The sequence below is a fragment of the Trachinotus anak genome, unplaced genomic scaffold (assembly GCF_046630095.1).
Source record: "Trachinotus anak isolate AG129_WGS33_773 ecotype Australia unplaced genomic scaffold, CSIRO_AGI_Tana_v1 ptg000004l, whole genome shotgun sequence".
In the NCBI taxonomy this organism is placed as follows: domain Eukaryota; kingdom Metazoa; phylum Chordata; class Actinopteri; order Carangiformes; family Carangidae; genus Trachinotus; species Trachinotus anak.
Window position 1 is genome coordinate 15,104,446 of NW_027273855.1, and position 19,392 is coordinate 15,123,837.

General features: G+C 43.2%; 1 protein-coding gene and 1 long non-coding RNA gene across 2 annotated transcripts in view; one reads left to right on the forward strand and one right to left on the reverse strand.

The window, feature by feature from the left end:
* The window catches only part of LOC139620596 (uncharacterized), a 26,120-nt gene extending 8,646 nt beyond the window's left edge, over window positions 1–17,474 (forward strand). The window contains exon 3 of the long non-coding RNA XR_011690850.1: window positions 17,239–17,474. This is a non-coding gene — a long non-coding RNA (uncharacterized lncRNA). The remainder of the gene's footprint in view (window positions 1–17,238) is intronic.
* LOC139620590 (protein Wnt-2b-A) lies at window positions 4,883–18,021 on the reverse strand. The gene is made up of 5 exons (XM_071476284.1): window positions 17,276–18,021; window positions 14,156–14,376; window positions 10,765–11,042; window positions 7,891–8,155; window positions 4,883–6,163 (listed from the first exon to the last, which is right to left on the reverse strand). The coding sequence occupies exons 1-5, from the start codon at window positions 17,455–17,457 to the stop codon at window positions 5,934–5,936; spliced, it is 1,176 nt and encodes a 391-aa protein (XP_071332385.1). The 5' UTR covers window positions 17,458–18,021; the 3' UTR covers window positions 4,883–5,933.
* Window positions 18,022–19,392: the final 1,371 nt, after the last annotated feature.

A 19,392-nucleotide genomic window follows, 5' to 3' on the forward strand; every position in this document is an offset into this window, starting at 1 on the left:
ACTGAAGCTACTGTACTGTGTCCTTGCTCTCGATCAGCTGTCTCAGTGCTGGTAGTTGGTGAAGCCCAGCCAGGGGAAGTGTCTAGACTTGTTACTGCTGTACTTTGCTGCAGGTATCAGCAGGCTGATTGCGAAAAAGACACATATGAAGTTACATATAATCCCAAATTTTCTATAATTATGTCTTTGGGCCAATCTAAGTGCCAGCGAGAATATACATGTAAGTTCCAGACGATGAGCGCCTCAAAACACAAGCAAGACGGTTTCTCACATTCCACATGGAGAGTGTTTGTTTGTGTGGTCTGAGTTAGGGATTCGTTGTACAAGTGAATTTATGTGTATCTTTAGTGGTTTGTGTTTTTAAAGGTGAGGAGTCTTGGAGACTGGGAGCGGGATGTAGGCTCCAGTGGTGTGGTAAACACATCTACACCACTCAAAGCAACAATAAACACACAGTTGTGAACATGTTTGAGTCCAGGTAGATGCTCTAGTAGATGCATTCACCTTTCACCCATTTGATGTTATTTTTGTCCAGAGTTTAGACTTTAAAATTGCATCTGGTACACTGAAATAAGAATGTTTTTCCCCCAGTAATCCTCATCCCTGATTAAAAGTCATAGGGATGAGCTGAGTGTTTGGTTTGATTGTGTGTGCACGCTGGGACGGCTCAGCGCTATCTATCAATGTCACTCAGGTAGCCATGGTATCACTGTTAGTGTTAGCATCAGTGTGTGTCAGCTGGTATCACTCACTGGTATCTATGTCTGTGAGGCCTACACAGTTTGACCCTGACCCTGTATCTCCCCTGTTTCCCACACCTCTTTCTCTCATTGCCTGTGTATGTGTGTGTCAGTGTGTATTGTCAACCCAAACCCCTAGATTCCCTGGTATGTTGGTGGAATTTCGACTATTTTTCCAGGTCACTGTTGTTTGTGCCTTGTGAGGTGTGTCTGTAAATTCCCACACAGGGAGGGAGATAAACACACTCACACTGTCACACGCATATACAAACCTCGTCACACTGCAGCCCACACCTTGTACGGCGAAGAATTCACCGACTCTAAATGTCCGACTCAGGCTCAGCACCAGGTCTCCTTGTCCTTTAACCCTCATGGTGGCTGTCTGTGAGCCGAACCTGCTGAATGCTCAGCCAGCCAACACTGAGCTTGACTCCTGCCCTCGCAAGTGAGTGAGTTATATCAAGGATAAATTATGGATGACAAATTGGAGCTGTGTCGGGTCACACAGGCTTTCTGCTCACGGAAAATTCATTGAGGTCAACCTGCATGCGTTTGTATGTGTCAGTAGTTGGAGCAATTATAGAAGCATCAGAAATGTTTTACATGCAAAGGTGAGTGGGTGCTGAAATACTGTTCCACCAATGGAGAGGAATTGCTCCAGCTTTATTCTTGTAATCAGCGACTTGCCAGATCAACGAATTGATTTGGAAACCCATTACAAGTTGGGCCAATATTCTGAGAAAAGACAATTGCATGTGCTGCTGTGATATTACAGGATTTGAACTATGTCGATTATCAAACTGTGTTGCTGTGAACCATTGTAGGAAATGACAGAGCAAAGGGGGCAGTTAGTGAAGGTGGAGAGACTGGGGGCAAAGGGTTGGCGGTGGTGATGAGTATTTTTTTGTTGTAGGTTCCAGCAGATAAGTGTTTTGTGTCATAATCTCCTTTTCCCCCTCAATGCAGACGCTGCATTCATACCCGCACTTTCTCTCCCTTTCTGTCTCTACACCCCTCGGGTCCTGACAGGTCATGTAAATATTAGTCTGAGCTCCCTAATAAATCTGCACCACCCACTGCTCCCCCACAGCCTCCCAATCCAAACCTGTTCCCAACAAAGCTGCATCACCTAATACCTAGTGGCTGACACCCACGCCGTCAGACAGAGGCAGAGCGAAAGGATGAAAGATGAATGGAAGAGTTGACACTGTCAGCAGCTACACTGTAGGCCAGGTTTTAATCTGGCAGAGCAGGTGTTCTTCTGAGTTCATCTCTTTGCTGGCGAGCCAGAGAGGAGCTTAGCCACATGAGCAAGTTGTTCATGGTTAGAAGGTGTCAAGAGGAGACGGGTCAGTTCATAGTGCTGAAGGTCCTCTGTTGATACACCTGAACTTTATGAGCCCTGACCTCACGAGACTCCCCTTCCAACCTCTGGGAAGAAAATGACCCAAGTTTTACTGGCCCTGAGGTTTAAACTCACCCCACTACACACACACACACACACACGCACACACACACGCTCTCTTGTATGTTTGCATGCACACTCTGGTCACGAACAATGAGTGACAGAGTAGAAAGGCTCCCTAACATACTGAGGGGGTTCTATCCCAGCCTGCAGGTATGTACATGTGAATATGTGTGCAAAACAGATCGCATGGCTGACACCCAGACCACCCCAAAGTGAACGTTACTGGGGAACTGTTGGTGGGGTGTCCGAAGCTCCATCAGAAGCATGGTGCAGGAGGGAGGCGGAGGGAAGGCAGTCAGGGAGATGTGGCAGGTGGGGCGTGTAATGATGATGAATTGTGGGGAACGCAGTTCTTTCTGCTCAGATTAAGATCTGTTGATAAACATGCCTGCCAGGTCTCAATGTAACCCTATACATTTCTCGCTCCCCTTCATCTATCCGTTTGACTCGTTGTCTTCCTTCTCACTGTCTCACACCTCCTTTTTTTCTGTCTCTAGGTAGAAGCTGGATTTTAGAGCTAGATGTTGGAGTCAACTCTCCCACAGTCAAGGTGGTGGGTCCTGTCCTGTCTACCTAGACAATGTTTTTTTTTTGTGTGTTTGTGTACCCGCATGCATGTGTGTGTATGTAAGTGGAGTGAAGTTCATCCTCTATTCTCAGGGTTGTTGTCATTTGGCAACCAGACTGACATGCATTACAGCCTGGACATAAGGTTGATAAATCTACATAACTGTCAGTACTGAGACATGGGAGAGAGAGAGAGAATACAGAACAAGTATGAAAAGATGCATAAAAGGAATAACTGATGTTGAAAAAATGATTGGGGCCGTGTTTCCTGTGTGTGTGGCAGAAATGGGTGTGTCCATTTGCCGGTTTTTACAGAATCAGTATTATACAACTGGGCAACCTTTACCTTTCAGCAGAAAATATTTAAAATTCAGCTGGACCACAGTTTGATCTGAATTACTTGTGTCTGTATTTTGGTCCCAGTCAGATTACTTGGCCTTGCTGTGGAATTAAGGGACAATTTTGTTTTGCCACAGTTTTGGGTTTTACTTTGGTTTAGTTGTGGTCATCGTTTCTATTGGTTATGGTTATGAACGGTTTACCCAGTTCTTTTCTTAGATCTGAAAAAGGGGTAGATGTTGCTACATTTTGGTAAAAGGCAGGATGACTGTGAACTACACTCAGCAGGTCAAAGATGAACCACAGAGTTGATCTATAAAATGTGATGGATGTTTACAGTATTTTGGTCTGTTTTCTCTTCCATATTTGGCTAATCTTGAGTTTGGTTAAAAACCTGGAGAGTTGTCTGACTGCTTGTGTTTCGCCTGTATGACTTCTTTTAGTGATGCTACCACAATCCCAGATCTTAACAATTTGATGAGTACAATGTTATCATAACCAATAGAGCAGCTGGCTAAACCTATAAAAACAAGGTCCAAGTCATGATAGCTCAGAGGTATCCTTTAAACCTCTTGTGTTACTTGCTGCCGTTTCTGTGCCCTCAGTCAGTGCTGTCTGCCTCTCCTCTTCCTCGCCCTCAGTGCTGTCTGCCTCTCCTCTTCCTCGCCCTCAGTGCTGCCTGCCAGCTGTGAAGACTGATGGTCTGCCTGTGATACTCTGCAACAGGAATGCTCTCAGCCTGGCATCCAGGACACAGATAGACTCTGCCACAGGACGCTGGCACTAGAATAGTCTCAATGACTGGAATGACTTGATAATATTACCCTGAGGGTCAATAAAGCTTATCTTATCTAACAACATGGGCCTCCTGTGGCTATTAAAAGAGCAGTCGTAGGATGTTGAGGGCTCTTTTTGGGCAGATGTGGTTGGTTAACTAAAAAGTGAATCATGAGTGGCCTAATGTTGGTCCATTAAAATATTTGATTATAAAGCAGTATTACAGGATTGAACCCGTACTGACTGAGGAAACTCAGGAGAGTATTTTTCCTTTTTCATCTCAGCTGCTGTATCTGAGGTTGAGTCTCCTTACTGCATTGTGTTTACCCTCTACTTTTGTGTTAGTCTTATTCTGATGTGCGCTGTCCTTTTGAATTTACGTTATCAGGAGTCTCGGGGCTCTAATATAACAGAGACTGGACTGGACTGAGACTCTGGGAAGCAGAGAGGGCTGAGGCAGAGAAGATTGCTGGAAAGTATTCCCTTTGATAAGCCGGCCAAGAAGCCTTTGATTAAATGTGGTCCCAGCAGGAGCCCACACTAGATCCTCTGTGGCACGACCATGTCCAATCACCAGCTATCAACAGCCCCGGGTAATTACGGCCATCTAGTCATTAGCCTGGGACCCACCTGGAATTCCACATAGTGAGGGGTGGGATGAGGCCAGCAGGGGTTGGGGTTTAGGTTGGGCCTTTAATCAAACACTTCCCCCCCTTGACTGATATAACACACCCCACCCCAATCCACACAGAATCAGCCTTTGTTACAGACATAGATTGTATTATTACTGCCCCAGTGTCTCTCAACTCATGCTGGTGAGGAGATGTGTGTGTGTGTATCTTTGTGGGAATGACATGGGAGGTTATGACAGCAGTGCAGCAGAAATTACTCGGTCACACTGATTAGTTCTGCTCTGTTGGTGCTATCTAGTCTCTTCCTTGCTTTTAACCTCTACGTTTTTCTGTCTGAACAAAAAACAAAGATTCCAGTCTCATACTAATGCACCATATATTTCATATGAACATCTGTTTAGATAAGGCAATATACACAATGTTATACAAGCAAGCTGGAGAGCAGAGAAGTGAAATCTGTCTGATGTTGTGGTTATGTGTGACTGAATGACCATCCAGGCTTTATTCTTCTACTTCGTCTTCTCGGCGGCAATTTTGTCATCTAACACACTGAAAACTAAAGTACGCTGTATAATCACAATCATGGGAGTGCTCTTCTCTCTCCTCGTGTCAGCCAATGTAGTGCAGTCTCATCCGCAGATGAGAAATGAAACAACACTTTACAATTTAAATAAATCACTTTCAAACAGCTTTCTTTTGTTTGTTTTTTTTTTTACAGTTGCATTCAAAGTTCTAATGATGCATCTGTCCATTTATTTATCTGGTGTCCATCTCCATGTCCTCTGGTAGTCCTTTGCCTGGACTTCAGTTTGGCCACGCAAAGCCAAACTTGTGCTTAGATGTCCACTTCTCAAAGTGCACTTGTCAAGCTACTTCCCAAAGTCCAACCAAGTATTCTTTTTGGTAGATAAAAGTGTATTTCCCCAGAAAAAGAAAGAAAATTATGTGAGTATATGATGTTGTTGTAATAATACTGGATACGTTTGAAGGCTCAGTTAATGTAAAAATGTGTCTTTAAAGCATCATGAAAGCAGCAAACCATTTTTAACTCAGAACCACACACTAGAAAAAAGGCCGTCTGGACTGAATCTTTGATAAAAGCCCAATCCACTCGAACCCCAAAGTGTTTACTGGTTTCACTGTTCCTCATCTGATCCCAGCAGGTCAGTCATAGGGCCATTCACAAACAGGGGTAATCTGTATTAATTCATATTGATGGGTACTGGATTCTAGTGCTTTCACAGAGACAGGTAGAAAAGCCATGCAATGATGAACTGAGGTGGGGGCAGGGGAGGGCGGAAGACGCAGAGCACTTTCAGACAAACTTTCCCAGAATGCCATGTTCCACAGGATGTCCTGCAAAGGGGAAAGGGGTGGGGTTGCATTACAGGGGGCGGAAACGGCGTGTCCTCAGGTCTGGTCCAACCATTCGGCTCGTTTTGGGGCCTTGCATGTGTGTATGTCCACGGCCTCCTCACAGTCCTTACACTCCACGGCACAGCACCACTTGAATTTGCACTCGCACTTTGTGATTTGCTTTACTCGCGTGGTGTCGTAGCCCCGTCCACAGCACATGACCTCGCAGCCGTCTGTGCCACGTGATGTCTTATTGCAGACCCTCCCAGCCGTGCCCAGGGAACCTGCACAGAGTACAAAAGCGTTAACTACTAAAGGCTAAAAGTTAACTAAACCTAGTTTCTCTTAACTGGTCTTTAATGCTTCACTTCTCCTGAAAGAAAAGCAACTGGGCGATCATTTCTATGGAAGGCAAAACTCAATGATTACTTGATTAACATGATCAATGAGCATCTACTGCAGCACTTGCTATTAGCATTTAAACCCTTCATGATTTTAACAAAGTTAAACAACAATTCATTTGTTAGCATTACAGTACACTTATTACATGTCAGTGTCTTATCCCTCTTAAAATCCATGCACTCTCTCATGCTCTAACATCATTTAAATAGCTTAATTGAACTACTTTTGCTGTGTTACTTACATGGATCACTTTGTTGATAAATGAAACCAGATACAAACAAGCTGTGTATTGACCCTTTAAAATTAGCTAGCTTTTAGTAGCAATATTGGATTTTTATTTAGATGTAACTGCCAGTAGTGGTTATTTTGCAGCCATGATTCTAGCAGTTTGTTGTCACTTTTGCACTTCTCTCAATAATCTCAGCTAATTTCTATTTAAAAGATATGATGTGAATGTGGCTTATTAGCTCTATTTGGTTCATTTTGTGATCTTTAGAAGTACATTATCTACCAGCACTGAATGTATCATTATGTTTAGCAGTCTGGCTATTACCTAATGCAATTGCATATTGTCCGTGTCTTATGTGAATGTCATCCCCACAGAGATTAGTGCTGGTGTTTGGTGTGAGAAGCTCCCTGTTTGAAAGGCTACCTATCACAACAAGCTGCCCGTAGAACAACAGACCCACACACACAACTATGCAGTGTTGGTAGAGTGGCCTATAGTTACACTGCCTTTCCCAAGCCACTGCTCTCTTTGAAGCCACTCTGTGTGTGTGTGTGTGTGTGTGTGTGTGTGTGTGTGTGTGTGTGTGTGTGTGTGTGTGTGTGTGTGTGTGTGTGTGTGTGTGTGTGTGTTAAATGGACAGTGGAGCGTGACAGACAGACAGGCTCTCACACTCTGAGGCCCACTCTGCCCTCCAGCTACGCTTAGTTCAGACAGACAGAGAGTGAGAGAGGCTGTGACAGACAGAAAGAAGTGATTTTTTTAAAATTAGCTGCTTGTGTCCCTAGGCTGTGGATTCCTCTGGGAAGGTGAGAAAGAGGGGGAGGATGGATGAAGGGACGAAGGGAGAGTCAGACAAAGGGAGCGAGGAAGAGGGAGAAGTGGACAGAGCTCCTGAATGATGGAGGTGTTGATGTCAAATATCCCAAAAGTTTGTCCTACAGTTTTTTCATCCATCAGCCAATCATGAACAGTCATATGTGATGAGGTGCATCAAAAGTTGATCAACACACCCTCTGACCATGTGTGTGTGTATATGTGTGTGTGTGTGTGTGTGTGTGTTTGTGTGTTGACAGCAACTGACAGAGGTCAGGTGGTCACAGAGCGACCATGTCCCCAGGGCACAAGGATATTAGCTTCCACAGACATCACACGGGAGGCCTGCTGTGTTATCTGTCTACCATTACACACACACACTGACATTCACACACACAAACACACTATTCATGCATGAACATACACACAACATACACATAACACAGTCGGGGCAATCCATCAACATCCATGAGAAACTGCCTCTCTGCGTCTTTCAGTCCAGTCTATCTTCTTCCTCCCCTCTCTCTCTCTCTCTCTCTCTCTCTCTCTCTCTCTTTGCTGTCTTACCTGCTGCTTTGTCTTGCAGGCAATAATCCGGAGAGTTCTCAAAGTAGACCAGGTCGTTCTTGGTGGCCTTCCTGAAGGCTTTGTTCGCTACAGCGAAGCCTGTCCCATCCTGATTCATTGTCACCTCAATGGCCCCGTTGTATTTCCTCCTCAAGTAGTCACCGGTCTTCCTGAAGTCTGACATGGCCATCCAACATGTCCGCAGCGTGCAAGAGCCACTCACTCCGTGACATTTACACTCCAGCTTCATGAATCGCTTCACTGCCTAAGTACATAGAGAGAAATGGGGATTATGTGTATATTGTTAAAGCCATCGTGAAATTTGCTTTTACCTGCTCTAAAAATGCAGCAGTAGGCAGGAAAGTTTCTTAAAGGGTTGTTTTTAACTAAAGTGGATGAAAACATTTTTTTTCACTTCCTGTAGTGGTATCTAGTCTTGCAGATAGTTTTTGATTTTATTTTCCCACCTGTTATATTTATCCTTTTCTCTGTAATACAGTGGAGGTAGGTGGATTTTTGTTTGGTGTGCTCAAAGCCATGCAAAACTACATTCATAATTCAATCTGGATAATCCACAGATCTCTGAACAGTTTTATTTCAACTACTTTCTATCAATAAATGAGTCCCCAGTGACTTTGAGGCCTGTGAATTATCCAGAAATATGAGGATGCTATGTGTGGAAAGAGCTTTAGCAGTTTTAGATAAAATATTTCACCTCAGATGAAATTCATTTCATTAGGGTGGCAGCAGAAATCTCAAACCCCATTTACACTTTGTATTAACGTGATCTATATCTAAATATCTTATCTGTATGAAGAAAACGCATTTCAACGCAAGATGTAAACACACTAAGACTGTCACTTCTTCAAAAAAATGTAGTTCAAACAAATTTGAACACAGCCCAAATAGCTATCACTAACTTAAGCTGTAGCCACAGTCACAGTGGATTTTGCACCTCGGGGACGAGACTGACCCCACATAATTTGCTTTGCGCCAAATTCAATCAGGTGAAACTCTGACAAACAAAATCATGAAGCTAAATTTTCAACTTCTTGTTAGCCCGCTAACAATGCAAGCACCCGTTAGTTTGTACTTACAACTCTGCCCTGCCTACTTTCTGCCTCAGCATGTGAGTACATTTCTGTTATTTCATAGTGCCTCCACTGCCTCACTTGAGTGAAGAGTTAACATTTCAAGACATTTGTGTTTTACAGTCATTTAACAAGAGCGCAGTGCATTTTAGGAACTGCTGGGCTACAAGACAGGGCCTGTCTTCCCTTCTGTGCTGATCATTTTGAAGCTGTACAGATGATTCCATGTTCAAACAACCCTGAAATTCACCCAGAATGCATAGCAATTGGCAATCCTGTCATATTGGCCAGACTTCATCTGGAGATGCTCTGGCTTGCATTGAGACTGGATCCCAGCAGGGGGGAATGCAGCCTGTGCAGTTTGGCTGTGCTGTTAGGAAAAAAAATCCCTCCAACATGTTGGTCACCTAAACTGTTCCACCTATCTGATTTGCATATATGTGGAATCAAGATCAGAAGAACGCTTATTAATACCATGTGTGAATGTAAAGCCACATGATCATTTCCCATAAAATCTTGGCAGATGGCGATTCCAAGTTAAAGTTTCTATACTAAACATTCAGAAAACCATTCCTGCTGCTCAGATGCAAGCTCACACATCGTAGGTAGGCACGAGTACGTATGGTGCTTGGATAGTATCAATTTAAGGATTACCAGCAGAAGTAGAAGGAGTGATCGACCCTTCTGTCGCTGCCAATAAGTTTTAAAGTGGGATTAACTGGGGCTGCAGATGAGAGACCGGTGATGATGTCAGGGTGAATGCATGAAAGGCATAACCACCAGTGGTGGCGTTATGACCTGGACTTGTCTGCTACAGCAGACAGACAGCATGCTCTCATGTGCACCCTGAATGAAAGGCAGAGAGGGCCAGTAAAGAGACTGACAGGGACACTGACAGTCCATTGACCCACTGATGCTGCAGCCCACCAGGATTTGTCCTGGTAATCTGTATGGCCAGTCTGACTACACGAGACTGAACATGATTAAAGGCATCATGTTGATAGATGAGGTAACTTAACTTACACTGTTCATAGTTTGACTATAAACTATATTTTGGATTATATTTGACTCTCAACTCAAAAAAAAGTGTGGACACTGGCTATGAGGTCTGGCTATGTTAGACTATAGTAACGTTATAAATACGTTATAGTAACATATATAAAACGTAATATCATTATTAGCTAATGTTGACCCTAGTTTTCCCCTAACTTCAGTCACATTCCACCAGATAGGCTTCACTAGATAAAACTTTATTTTGGTTTTTGTGCTTATGTTGAGTTTGTGTTGTCTGTGTTGTGTTAGGAGCCAGTCATTTGGTGACATTTCTAACCTAACCTTTGCTAGTGTTGTACACTGTTGATGCTGGAGGGTAGTGAAAGGGGAGGCTTTGAGGCAAGGTGCCAGGAAATGAGCATAGACCTCACATGGTTAGGATTTTCCCAGAAAGTCCACATAGAAATCAGTCCACATGCTGTTATTAACTGGGAAAGTTGGGGAATGTCTCATTGTTCAAGTTATGTTCCAATCCGTTCACACATTGGCAATAAAAAAGCTGGGAAAAAAACATTTATAAATATAAATTGCTTCACCTTCTTACATATAGAAGGTATATGTATACCTTCAATACCAGCTGTAAAGTGTGTCCAAATTGCAGATATATCAAAGCTTGGGCAAATAAAACAAAAAATCTGCATAGCCAGGTATACCACTAGATGTAAGGTTTAATATATATTATGTAGTTTTATATTTGGGTGAATTGACTCAGATGTAATCACACACTTACTGTTCTGCCACAGCGGTTGTTGTGTAGGTTCATGAGTGCCCGTGCATCTCGGACAGTCCTCTCTTTGGCATCTATGAAGGCTTTGGCAAACTTTATCCCATAGTTGATATTATCGCTGCAGCCGCCCCAGTCAAACTCTCCCCTCTCATCACTAGCGCGCCCACGCTTGTGTGGGTCGCAGTTGCATGTCTTCAGTTCCCCCTGGCTGCAGGCGCGGGTAAGCGCGTATACCACTCCTGCTGAGGAGATGGCATAGACGAAAGCTGCTTCACGACTGCCTGAGAGAGACACACACAGAAGGCACAAAGGAAAAAGAAACAGCGAGGTCAAACATATCATGTAATACGTTAGATTGTCAGAGACCTAAAGTCACATGTTAACATGTATACACAGATACATACAGTGTAATGCCATGACCAGGCCTGGATGTGAGCCATCAGGACATGAAGGCGCAGCTGACGGGCACATATCAGGCCTGATGTGGAGTATAGGACAGCTCTGTTTAAATATTATCATGGAAATAATTCTAGCTGCGGGGCTCTCCTCTGCTCACATAAATTGTTTAAAGACAGACACAGTGATACACCATTAATCAGAACCAGGGTGATGTCATGACAGCATTATCTACCATTGCTGTGCTCATCTGTTCTGTCCTGGTTTCTTTATTCCCTTTGAATATGACTCATCTATTGTGTGGCCAAAGACACATACAGAATTAGACACAGTGTTTGGTCACAGTTGCTTTTCCACAGTTGGTTTTTGTGGGAATGACTGCCCCAAAAAGAAACATGGCAGCAAGAGGCATGAGAACTCTTAGGTCACATGGTCAGCCAAACAGACATAAGTGGTTTTCACTGGGTGCCTCTGTAATCAAAGTTAAAAAGGACTACTTTATTGTCAACGTTCATGTCATGTTAGGCAGGTGGTCTGTCAGTCAAACACTTGCATCCAGAGACAGATATTTGAACAGCCATCAGCCATGGACATCGTTGAAGCTTTAATGTCCCCTAATGATTCTGGTCACTCAGGCTCCTCCCTGACAGACCATCTGGAAACAATGTTTTGATCATTGACAAGTAATGGCTTAATTTCTACGAAATTTGCTGTGGAAATTCATGGTTCCCAGAGGATGATGTTTTTAGTGCTTGTGCGACCTTTCCTCCAGCCAAATTAATATCTGACATCTGAAAGCCAAATTTTGTATCACAAGAAACATCTAAACCTAATCTTAAACACATAACTTACTCTAATCTTGCACTTACTTGCCATGAAATGCACTAAGCACAATTATGATCTCCACATGATGAACTTTGGACTCATCCTCAGGCTGAAATGTCAACTCTGCATACACAGTATCCCATTCTGCAATGGGCAGATTTTAATTTAGCTCCCAAGAGGATCCACCACTTTTTAAATGACCACCAAGTCCTTTGCTGTAGCACCACCAGCTTTGGGCATTTACAATGCTGTTAAGTCTGAGAACATCGAAATTGCCAGTATGTTGCTTATTCTGACCCTCACTGTCATATAATTAACTTTGCAGTCTCCAGGGTATTGCTGATCTGCCTTTAACCACTGTCCACACAGAATGCCCTTCAGCTGCGCTTTTCAGTCATCTGTCTCACATCTGATGGAACAGATATGCTTTTATTTTAATCTGTACAGCTGTCTGTGCAGACCTGTGCTTCTTATGTGTAACTGTGACCTGAAGCGCCTTTGTCTCTGAGCGTTGCCAAAATGTGGGTGGCAACATAGCACCACTGTGGCTGAAGGCATCCTAGCTTCAAACCATCCATGGACACTGATGGACGACAGAAGCCGCTGCACTGCTGCTTTTACCACACAGCCCGTGTAAACAGAGTGTTGGACTTAAGCTTATGGTTATATCAGCTTAGCTCATAGTTGCGTGTTCACAAAAGGTGCATAGTGCATTTGTTTCTCAGGTCTATTGAACTGTTTCTAACCATCCTCACACAGATGTTTGTTTTTGTTTGATCACCTGAAGTTGTGAGTATTTAGATGCTCTAACTATATCAGTAAAGCAAATGTGAAGTAGAGGGAGAAATATTCATGAATACTATGTACCAGTGCTTCAAAAGAATATTACAAAGCTTTTTGACATATTGCTGATTGTGAGGTGGGGCACTTATACATTTATATCTGAAAATAAGGTACACGCTCACTCTTCAGATCTATCTGAACCAGTCCTGGGCCAGAAGAGTTTGTGTGATCCAACCTGAGTGTTCTCTATTCACTGGAATGTCCCGTTTCATCCGTGGGGTGAGGAGAAGGGGGCAGTGGGTGCTGAGGGGGCGTATGTGGAGGAGGATGGAGGAGGGCATTGCTGGTCATCGTTCAAACCTGCGCTGTTTGTCTGACAGTGAGAATATCTCTCTAAATATTTACATCTACATTACTGTTTATTCCTCTCCACCACACACACACACGCACGCACACACACACACGCACACACAGCCTGTATCTCCATATCTGCTACTTTTTTCCATGCATCGTTAGCCCCCACACATGCTTAGGATGGCTGGAAGAGGGACAATAACAAGCCAAAGAGAGTCAGTGCTGTCAGATATTAGGCTTGTAGAGACAACCATCTTATATTGTGCAAGCTGCATCGAGATACGCTACAGTGAACGCCTGTTAGTAAAGCATTTCCAAGTAATCCTCGCTCAGTGCAACAAAGTAGAGAAAGCATAATCCAAGAGCTAAAGATGTATCATAAAGTGCTTGTCTGTACATGTTGCACTGCATGCCACAGGTACAATACTGCATTCAAAATGCAGCAGTAATAATCTACACTGGCTACTACAGATCACTACAAATAAAGGCATGATTAGTAACTTAACATTTAATCTTCCATGCAAAATTACCACCTGACGTCAAGACCCTAATGCAGTGTAGCTTAGTTGTGCAGCATTTTCACTAAAGAGCCTCTGTCCCTGTGTTATTAAATAAATGGGCATGATTCAGATTGTATGCAATCATAGCAACCTTCATAAGGAGGAACTATACATGCACCAACTACAAAGACAAGGAATGTATGTATGTTAACACGCATCTGAGGTCTGGCAGGAGTGGAAAAACAAAATGACGGCAAGCCCAGGTCTCAAAGCCTGTGTGTTTATTGACGAGGCGTAAGGCATTACAACAGTCCATTAGTGACTATAAACATGGAGCAGCAGCATATGTGAGAATGAGAAGGAAAGATCGCAGAAAGAACAGAATGAGTGCAGAAGGACAGAGCAGAGAAGGGAGAGATAAGGCAGTAAAAGTGAAGACGAGTAGGGCGGTAGCAGATGGGGCTCAGCATCCACACTCTTTGGCCACACAATCAGCAATCAGACAGACATACACATAGACACACACATGGACTTACTCCGTAGCAGGACACGTCCAAACACAGTGTGGTCGCGGTCCAGCGTGCTGCAGTTCCAGCGATGGTGTCTGAACTGGTGTTGGCATTCTCTGATCCACTCCTTGGTGCCCTCACCGATGGCCTGCATGATGTCAGGGTGGCGCTGGCAGAGCTGCCGCTGCTTGTTCACCAAGCCTGGGATGTTGTCACAGATCACACGGGCCCCCAGCGCACCAATGTACCTGAGGATGCGAAAAAAAAACCAAAACAAAACACAAAATGGTTTTTTATCTGGACTGGACTGGAATACAATGTACTGCAGTGATTGATAGTATATTGCAATACATGAGCACTTAGAGGTGTCCTCATAAGGTAGGTGTATACACATGTGGACACATACTCAAAGGTGGTGAGTGGCATGAAGGAGAGCTGCAGTAACAGTCCTTTATGAGTCAGAGTTCACTACACTTAACAGTTTAAGGTTTGCGAGTAGGAGGGGAGTGGAAACCATTTACTCCGCTCTCCAAATAAATAAGCACTTAACCTCTCCCCACAAGACCTGCGTGTGTATGTGTGTTTAAATGTTTCCCAATAGGATAGTTGAAATCATGTCGTCACAAATCAGAGCAAGAAGTCTGGGGCCTCCAATAACTCTGTCAAACTAAGACCCCATTTACTCACTTTACTCCTCTCTGTCTTCTGCCTGATCGCTGTCATCTTACCCACAGTTCTCCTGTGTGCTTCTTCCAACCTTCCTCCGTGTCCTAATAAAACAGATTTTTACAGTGTCCTATCACGATAAATGCTGCTTGCCCAAAATAAACTCTGAACCTAATCGTGACGTGCCTGTGTGTGCGAGAGTGTGTGTGTGCATGAGACCTCTTGCAACTTGGTGGCTGCATGGCTTTGGCAGGTCAGCGAGGGGAGGTCAGGGGAGCGTGTAGCTGTGTGGTCGTGTTTTATGAGGGCGGGCGATAGGATTGAGACTGGAGGCTCTCTCCTCCCCAGAGTGCGATTAGAGAGGAGGAATAAGAACAGAGTGCTCATCAAAGGAAAGAGGCAGAGCAGCAATTCACGCTTAATTTTCTCTCTCTCTTTCTCTCTGAAAGTCAGGAGCACTTGTGGATTTTATAGGATAGTAAATCACTATCCATAGGTCTAAAATAACATGCTGTAAAGCCCAGCGACTATACTGTGGATCATAGGAAAAAGACAAGTAGGGACACTGAAGGCTTTGACGGACTTCTAATGATGTAACCACAACTTCCACAGTATATATATTACATTTTTCTCTTCCTGCCCTGTCATCTTTTCAAGCCCACCTGGATCATATAAGGAGAAAAATGATATTAATAATCTGATCATTTTCTGTAGCATTGTCAGTAAGAAATCGTTTCGCTATATAGTTTTAGGTTTCCTGCCAAATTAGCCAAGGATGCACAGATTAAGTGACTTAATGGTCATCAAAATCAAGGTTCAGTGACTTATGATGAAGGATGAAGGATGAATGAGAACTTGGCCACAAACATAAGTCTTGTACATACACATGCAAGATGATGAACATTAGCATTACTCACAGATTTATTGCCTTTCAGGAGTAGTTGAAGGTTGTATTGGTCATTATTTCACAGTAAGATTTATCACAATTACAAACTGTATGCATTATGATCATAATGTACTTATATTTTTCTCCTTTCTCAAGTGGCTTGAACTTGCCACAATCATTTTTTGTGACCCTCCTGGGGTATGAAAGCTCCAGATCTGTCCATTTCATCTCTTACTGTACCCCCACAGAAATGTGATAAACAGTTAACAGTGTATCTTCTTCACCTAATCCCCCTCAAAGCCAATAATGCCCAGCCAAAGCCTTCACACACACTCTTCCCACTACTCCCTATAACTGTTTTTAATCTACACAAACTATTAGGCATTCCATCACCCCCATACCCGCCCACACACAGACACTTCTCCTATAAACACACTCACACACATGGACATTTTCACGTATGTTATTACGCAGGCAATGAGATATTTTTTCACCCCTCACCTATGCTCTAGATGGCTGGTTTTGGGGTATTTTAGTGAAGTAATTTGTGTGTGTGTGTGATTGTGTGTGTGTGTGTGTGTGATTGTGTGTGTGTGGTACCTGGTGAATTAATGACTGCTCTGCCTTGTCTAATGCAGGCTCCAGCTGAGCTGAACACGCGTTCAGCCAACAGCGCCGACATAAATTACATTTATCGCTCTATTATTATTGCTCAATATGGCAGGCCAACAAACTGACACGGAGAAAATGCGTCTTAGAAACAAAATCCTAAAGAAGCTTGAATCTGATTCACAAACTCATAATTTAGGTAATTCTCACTGTTAATGCCCCATCGTGTTTCTCGGCTCTCTCTCTCTCTCTCTTTTTTTCAGGAGCAATTCAATTGGAGTTAAATTAAATGATGACAGAAAAACACATTAAGAGTTTTTCTTTGCAGTCATTACCCCATAAAAATTACAAGGCAGTGCACTCATTCATGACAAATTATAGCCTATGAAACCCCATGCATTTAAAGTATTTGCAGAAAAAAAAAAAAAATAAGCAGGAGAATAATAAAGTTTAAGATGTTGCCGGCAACATTGCACGGCAACATTGATGAGAACAGCACTGTCGGCTATGCTACAGTAGAGGCCTATAATAAATTAACTGATACAAACCCTCAACCCTCATAATGGCCTTGTGTGTCTGCTGTTGGAAAATAGCTGCTCCGAATTAATTGGAGCGGGTTTTGCTTTTGCCATTGGAAAAGGGTTATTAAAATAGTCATCATAAGTTAAATTCGTTGGCAGTTTGAGCCGTCAAAGTTTTTTTGGTGTTTTCTTTTTTTTTTTTTTTTTTAAACTCAAAGCTAGGCAGCAGTCCCAGCTCCGTTTCAAATGATTAACATCAATGAATGTTGAAATCGTGTAGCGTTTTCTTACCATCCAGTCACACTTAGTCTTAATTTCATTTTAGTTATTATAAATAATAATAATAACAATAATAATGAATATTCTTTACATACATTTACTTCCAAAAGAAACTGTACAAATTCAGCTTCTGTAAATCTTGTTGACAGGCGGGCAGGCCTGTAGGTGTGATGGATGCACACTCACCACCATGAAGAGTCCACCCGAGGCGTCACCAGCAGCAGCAACAACAGACACGCACAGTAAATCCTCGAACTGGCACCGGGGTTTTGGCATGAAGAAGACCGGGATGAGAGTCTCACTCCCGCCGAACCACAGCTCCGAATTCGCGCTGCCCGGAGGCTGAGAATCCTGTTTAAACCCAGCATGGCTCTGCACTTTTTTTTTTTTTTTTAACCACCAACCAGTCCTACCCCCCCGCAAAAAAAAAAAAAAATCAGATTTCAGAAGAAAATGCCAAACTTGAATAAAGTTGGATGTGAAGCACCCATTCAGCAGGTTAGGTAGGCCTCCTTATCCAGCGTGTGGCTCCATGCGCGGCTGTCAGGAGCGCGTTTTCAGCGCCATGTGCGCACCGGACTCGCCGACAGGAGGTTTACCTGATGAGGCGAGCAACAAGTGTCGGCTCTTTCACTTCTCCAGTCAGCTCCCCGAACACATATCCTCGATTTGTGCTCAGTTCAGAGGCAGAAAAAAAAAAAGGTCCGAATGAAAGATGGAGCCAGAGGTTGGGTTGATGCGTGACTGGCTGCGGTTCTGTCGGCTGCGTGACTCTGCGCTGGGTCGGATGCTCGCACAGGACCTCTCCTTTATCAGCGCGCAAGAGTCAGAGCTGAGAGAGAGAGAGAGAGAGAGAGATGAGGGAGGAGGGAGGGCTCGCTGCTGATAGCTCCTCTCGCCCATTGGGCAGACGTAGGGGTTACAGAGTTTGACTAGGAAGGAGATATTAAAGAGGGATGGATGGAGAGACGTGCAAGTGTTGGTGTTGGGATGAGGGGTGATGATGGGGGGGGGGGGGGGGGGGGGGGGGGGGTTCTAATATGAGGGGTTCATCTATAACTACTAACAGAATTCAGCTTATTAGAATTAATGTTGGCGCCTTCATTTTACAACTCAGGAAAACTGGAAAATTTAATCATAAGAAAAATCTGTTTTTCTTATTTTAAAGGCATTTTTCGAAAGACCATTTCGAATCCATTTTCTTTTCTTATTATGGTCCACTTTTTTCTAATGTGAAATGCAGCAGAATGCAAACATGTATACGTAGAGAGAGAGAGAGAGAGAGAGAGAGAGCTGCATGGACAAATATGGTGGGAATGCAATTGTTAATGGCAGTAGTTGTAGAAGTTCATATAAGAGTAGATATGATATTCACAGATATAGTTTTATCTAAATCTATCTAGTAAAGCTAGTCTATCACATATTAATAATTATAATTAACTACCATGTTGACTGGGTATTTATATGATTGCACCACTTCTGCCCCTCATGTTCTTCGTCACACTCACGCACACCTTTTAAATATTTATTCCTTGGGTAACATCAACCTGCCCAGGGACTGTGGATAAAAAATGACCTTTTCACTAAATCCGGCACACACATATATCGTAACATTAAATAATCTGTCCTGTCCCCCGATGAAGGTAGCCTATAAAAAAAGTAAAGCAAGTAAACCTGTGGCATCATTTAAGTTATTATTATTATCAAATTTGTGTCATGTCTGCAGTCATGCACCACCTAAAGCTTAGCAGAAGTCAGAGAAAAAAGCTGGGAATGTGGGACTGGGAGAACAGAGCCAAATCATCTAGTGGAACAGCACTATGGCTTAAATATGAACCACATGTGTAAGAGAGAGAGTGCTGAGACAGCACTGGAATACAGCATGCACACACACGCATACACACACACACACATATATACACACTTTACATTGTCCCTGGAGAACGACCGTCCTTACCTTTGTTCCCATGCTTGTTGTGTCTTCAGGTTGTCTTCAGGTTTGGTAGCGTGTTGACATTTGTCATCAAATCTGATGTTTCTGTTTGTCCTTGAACGGCTTCTGACAGATTAAAAACTACTTTTGAGTATCCAAAGACTCATAAACCACTTTGTGACTTGTTTACAGACACCAATTCATATGCTTTTTATCAGCGTAGACTTGAACTCCTCTGGGGAGTTTGTGATATTGGATTGAAAATACCACAGTTGATTCAGCTGACCCAGTAATACTAACAAACAAGTAAACAAATCAGCAAAATCCCTGTCGGAATTGAAACTATTAGAATTAGCTATAGCTGTTGCAA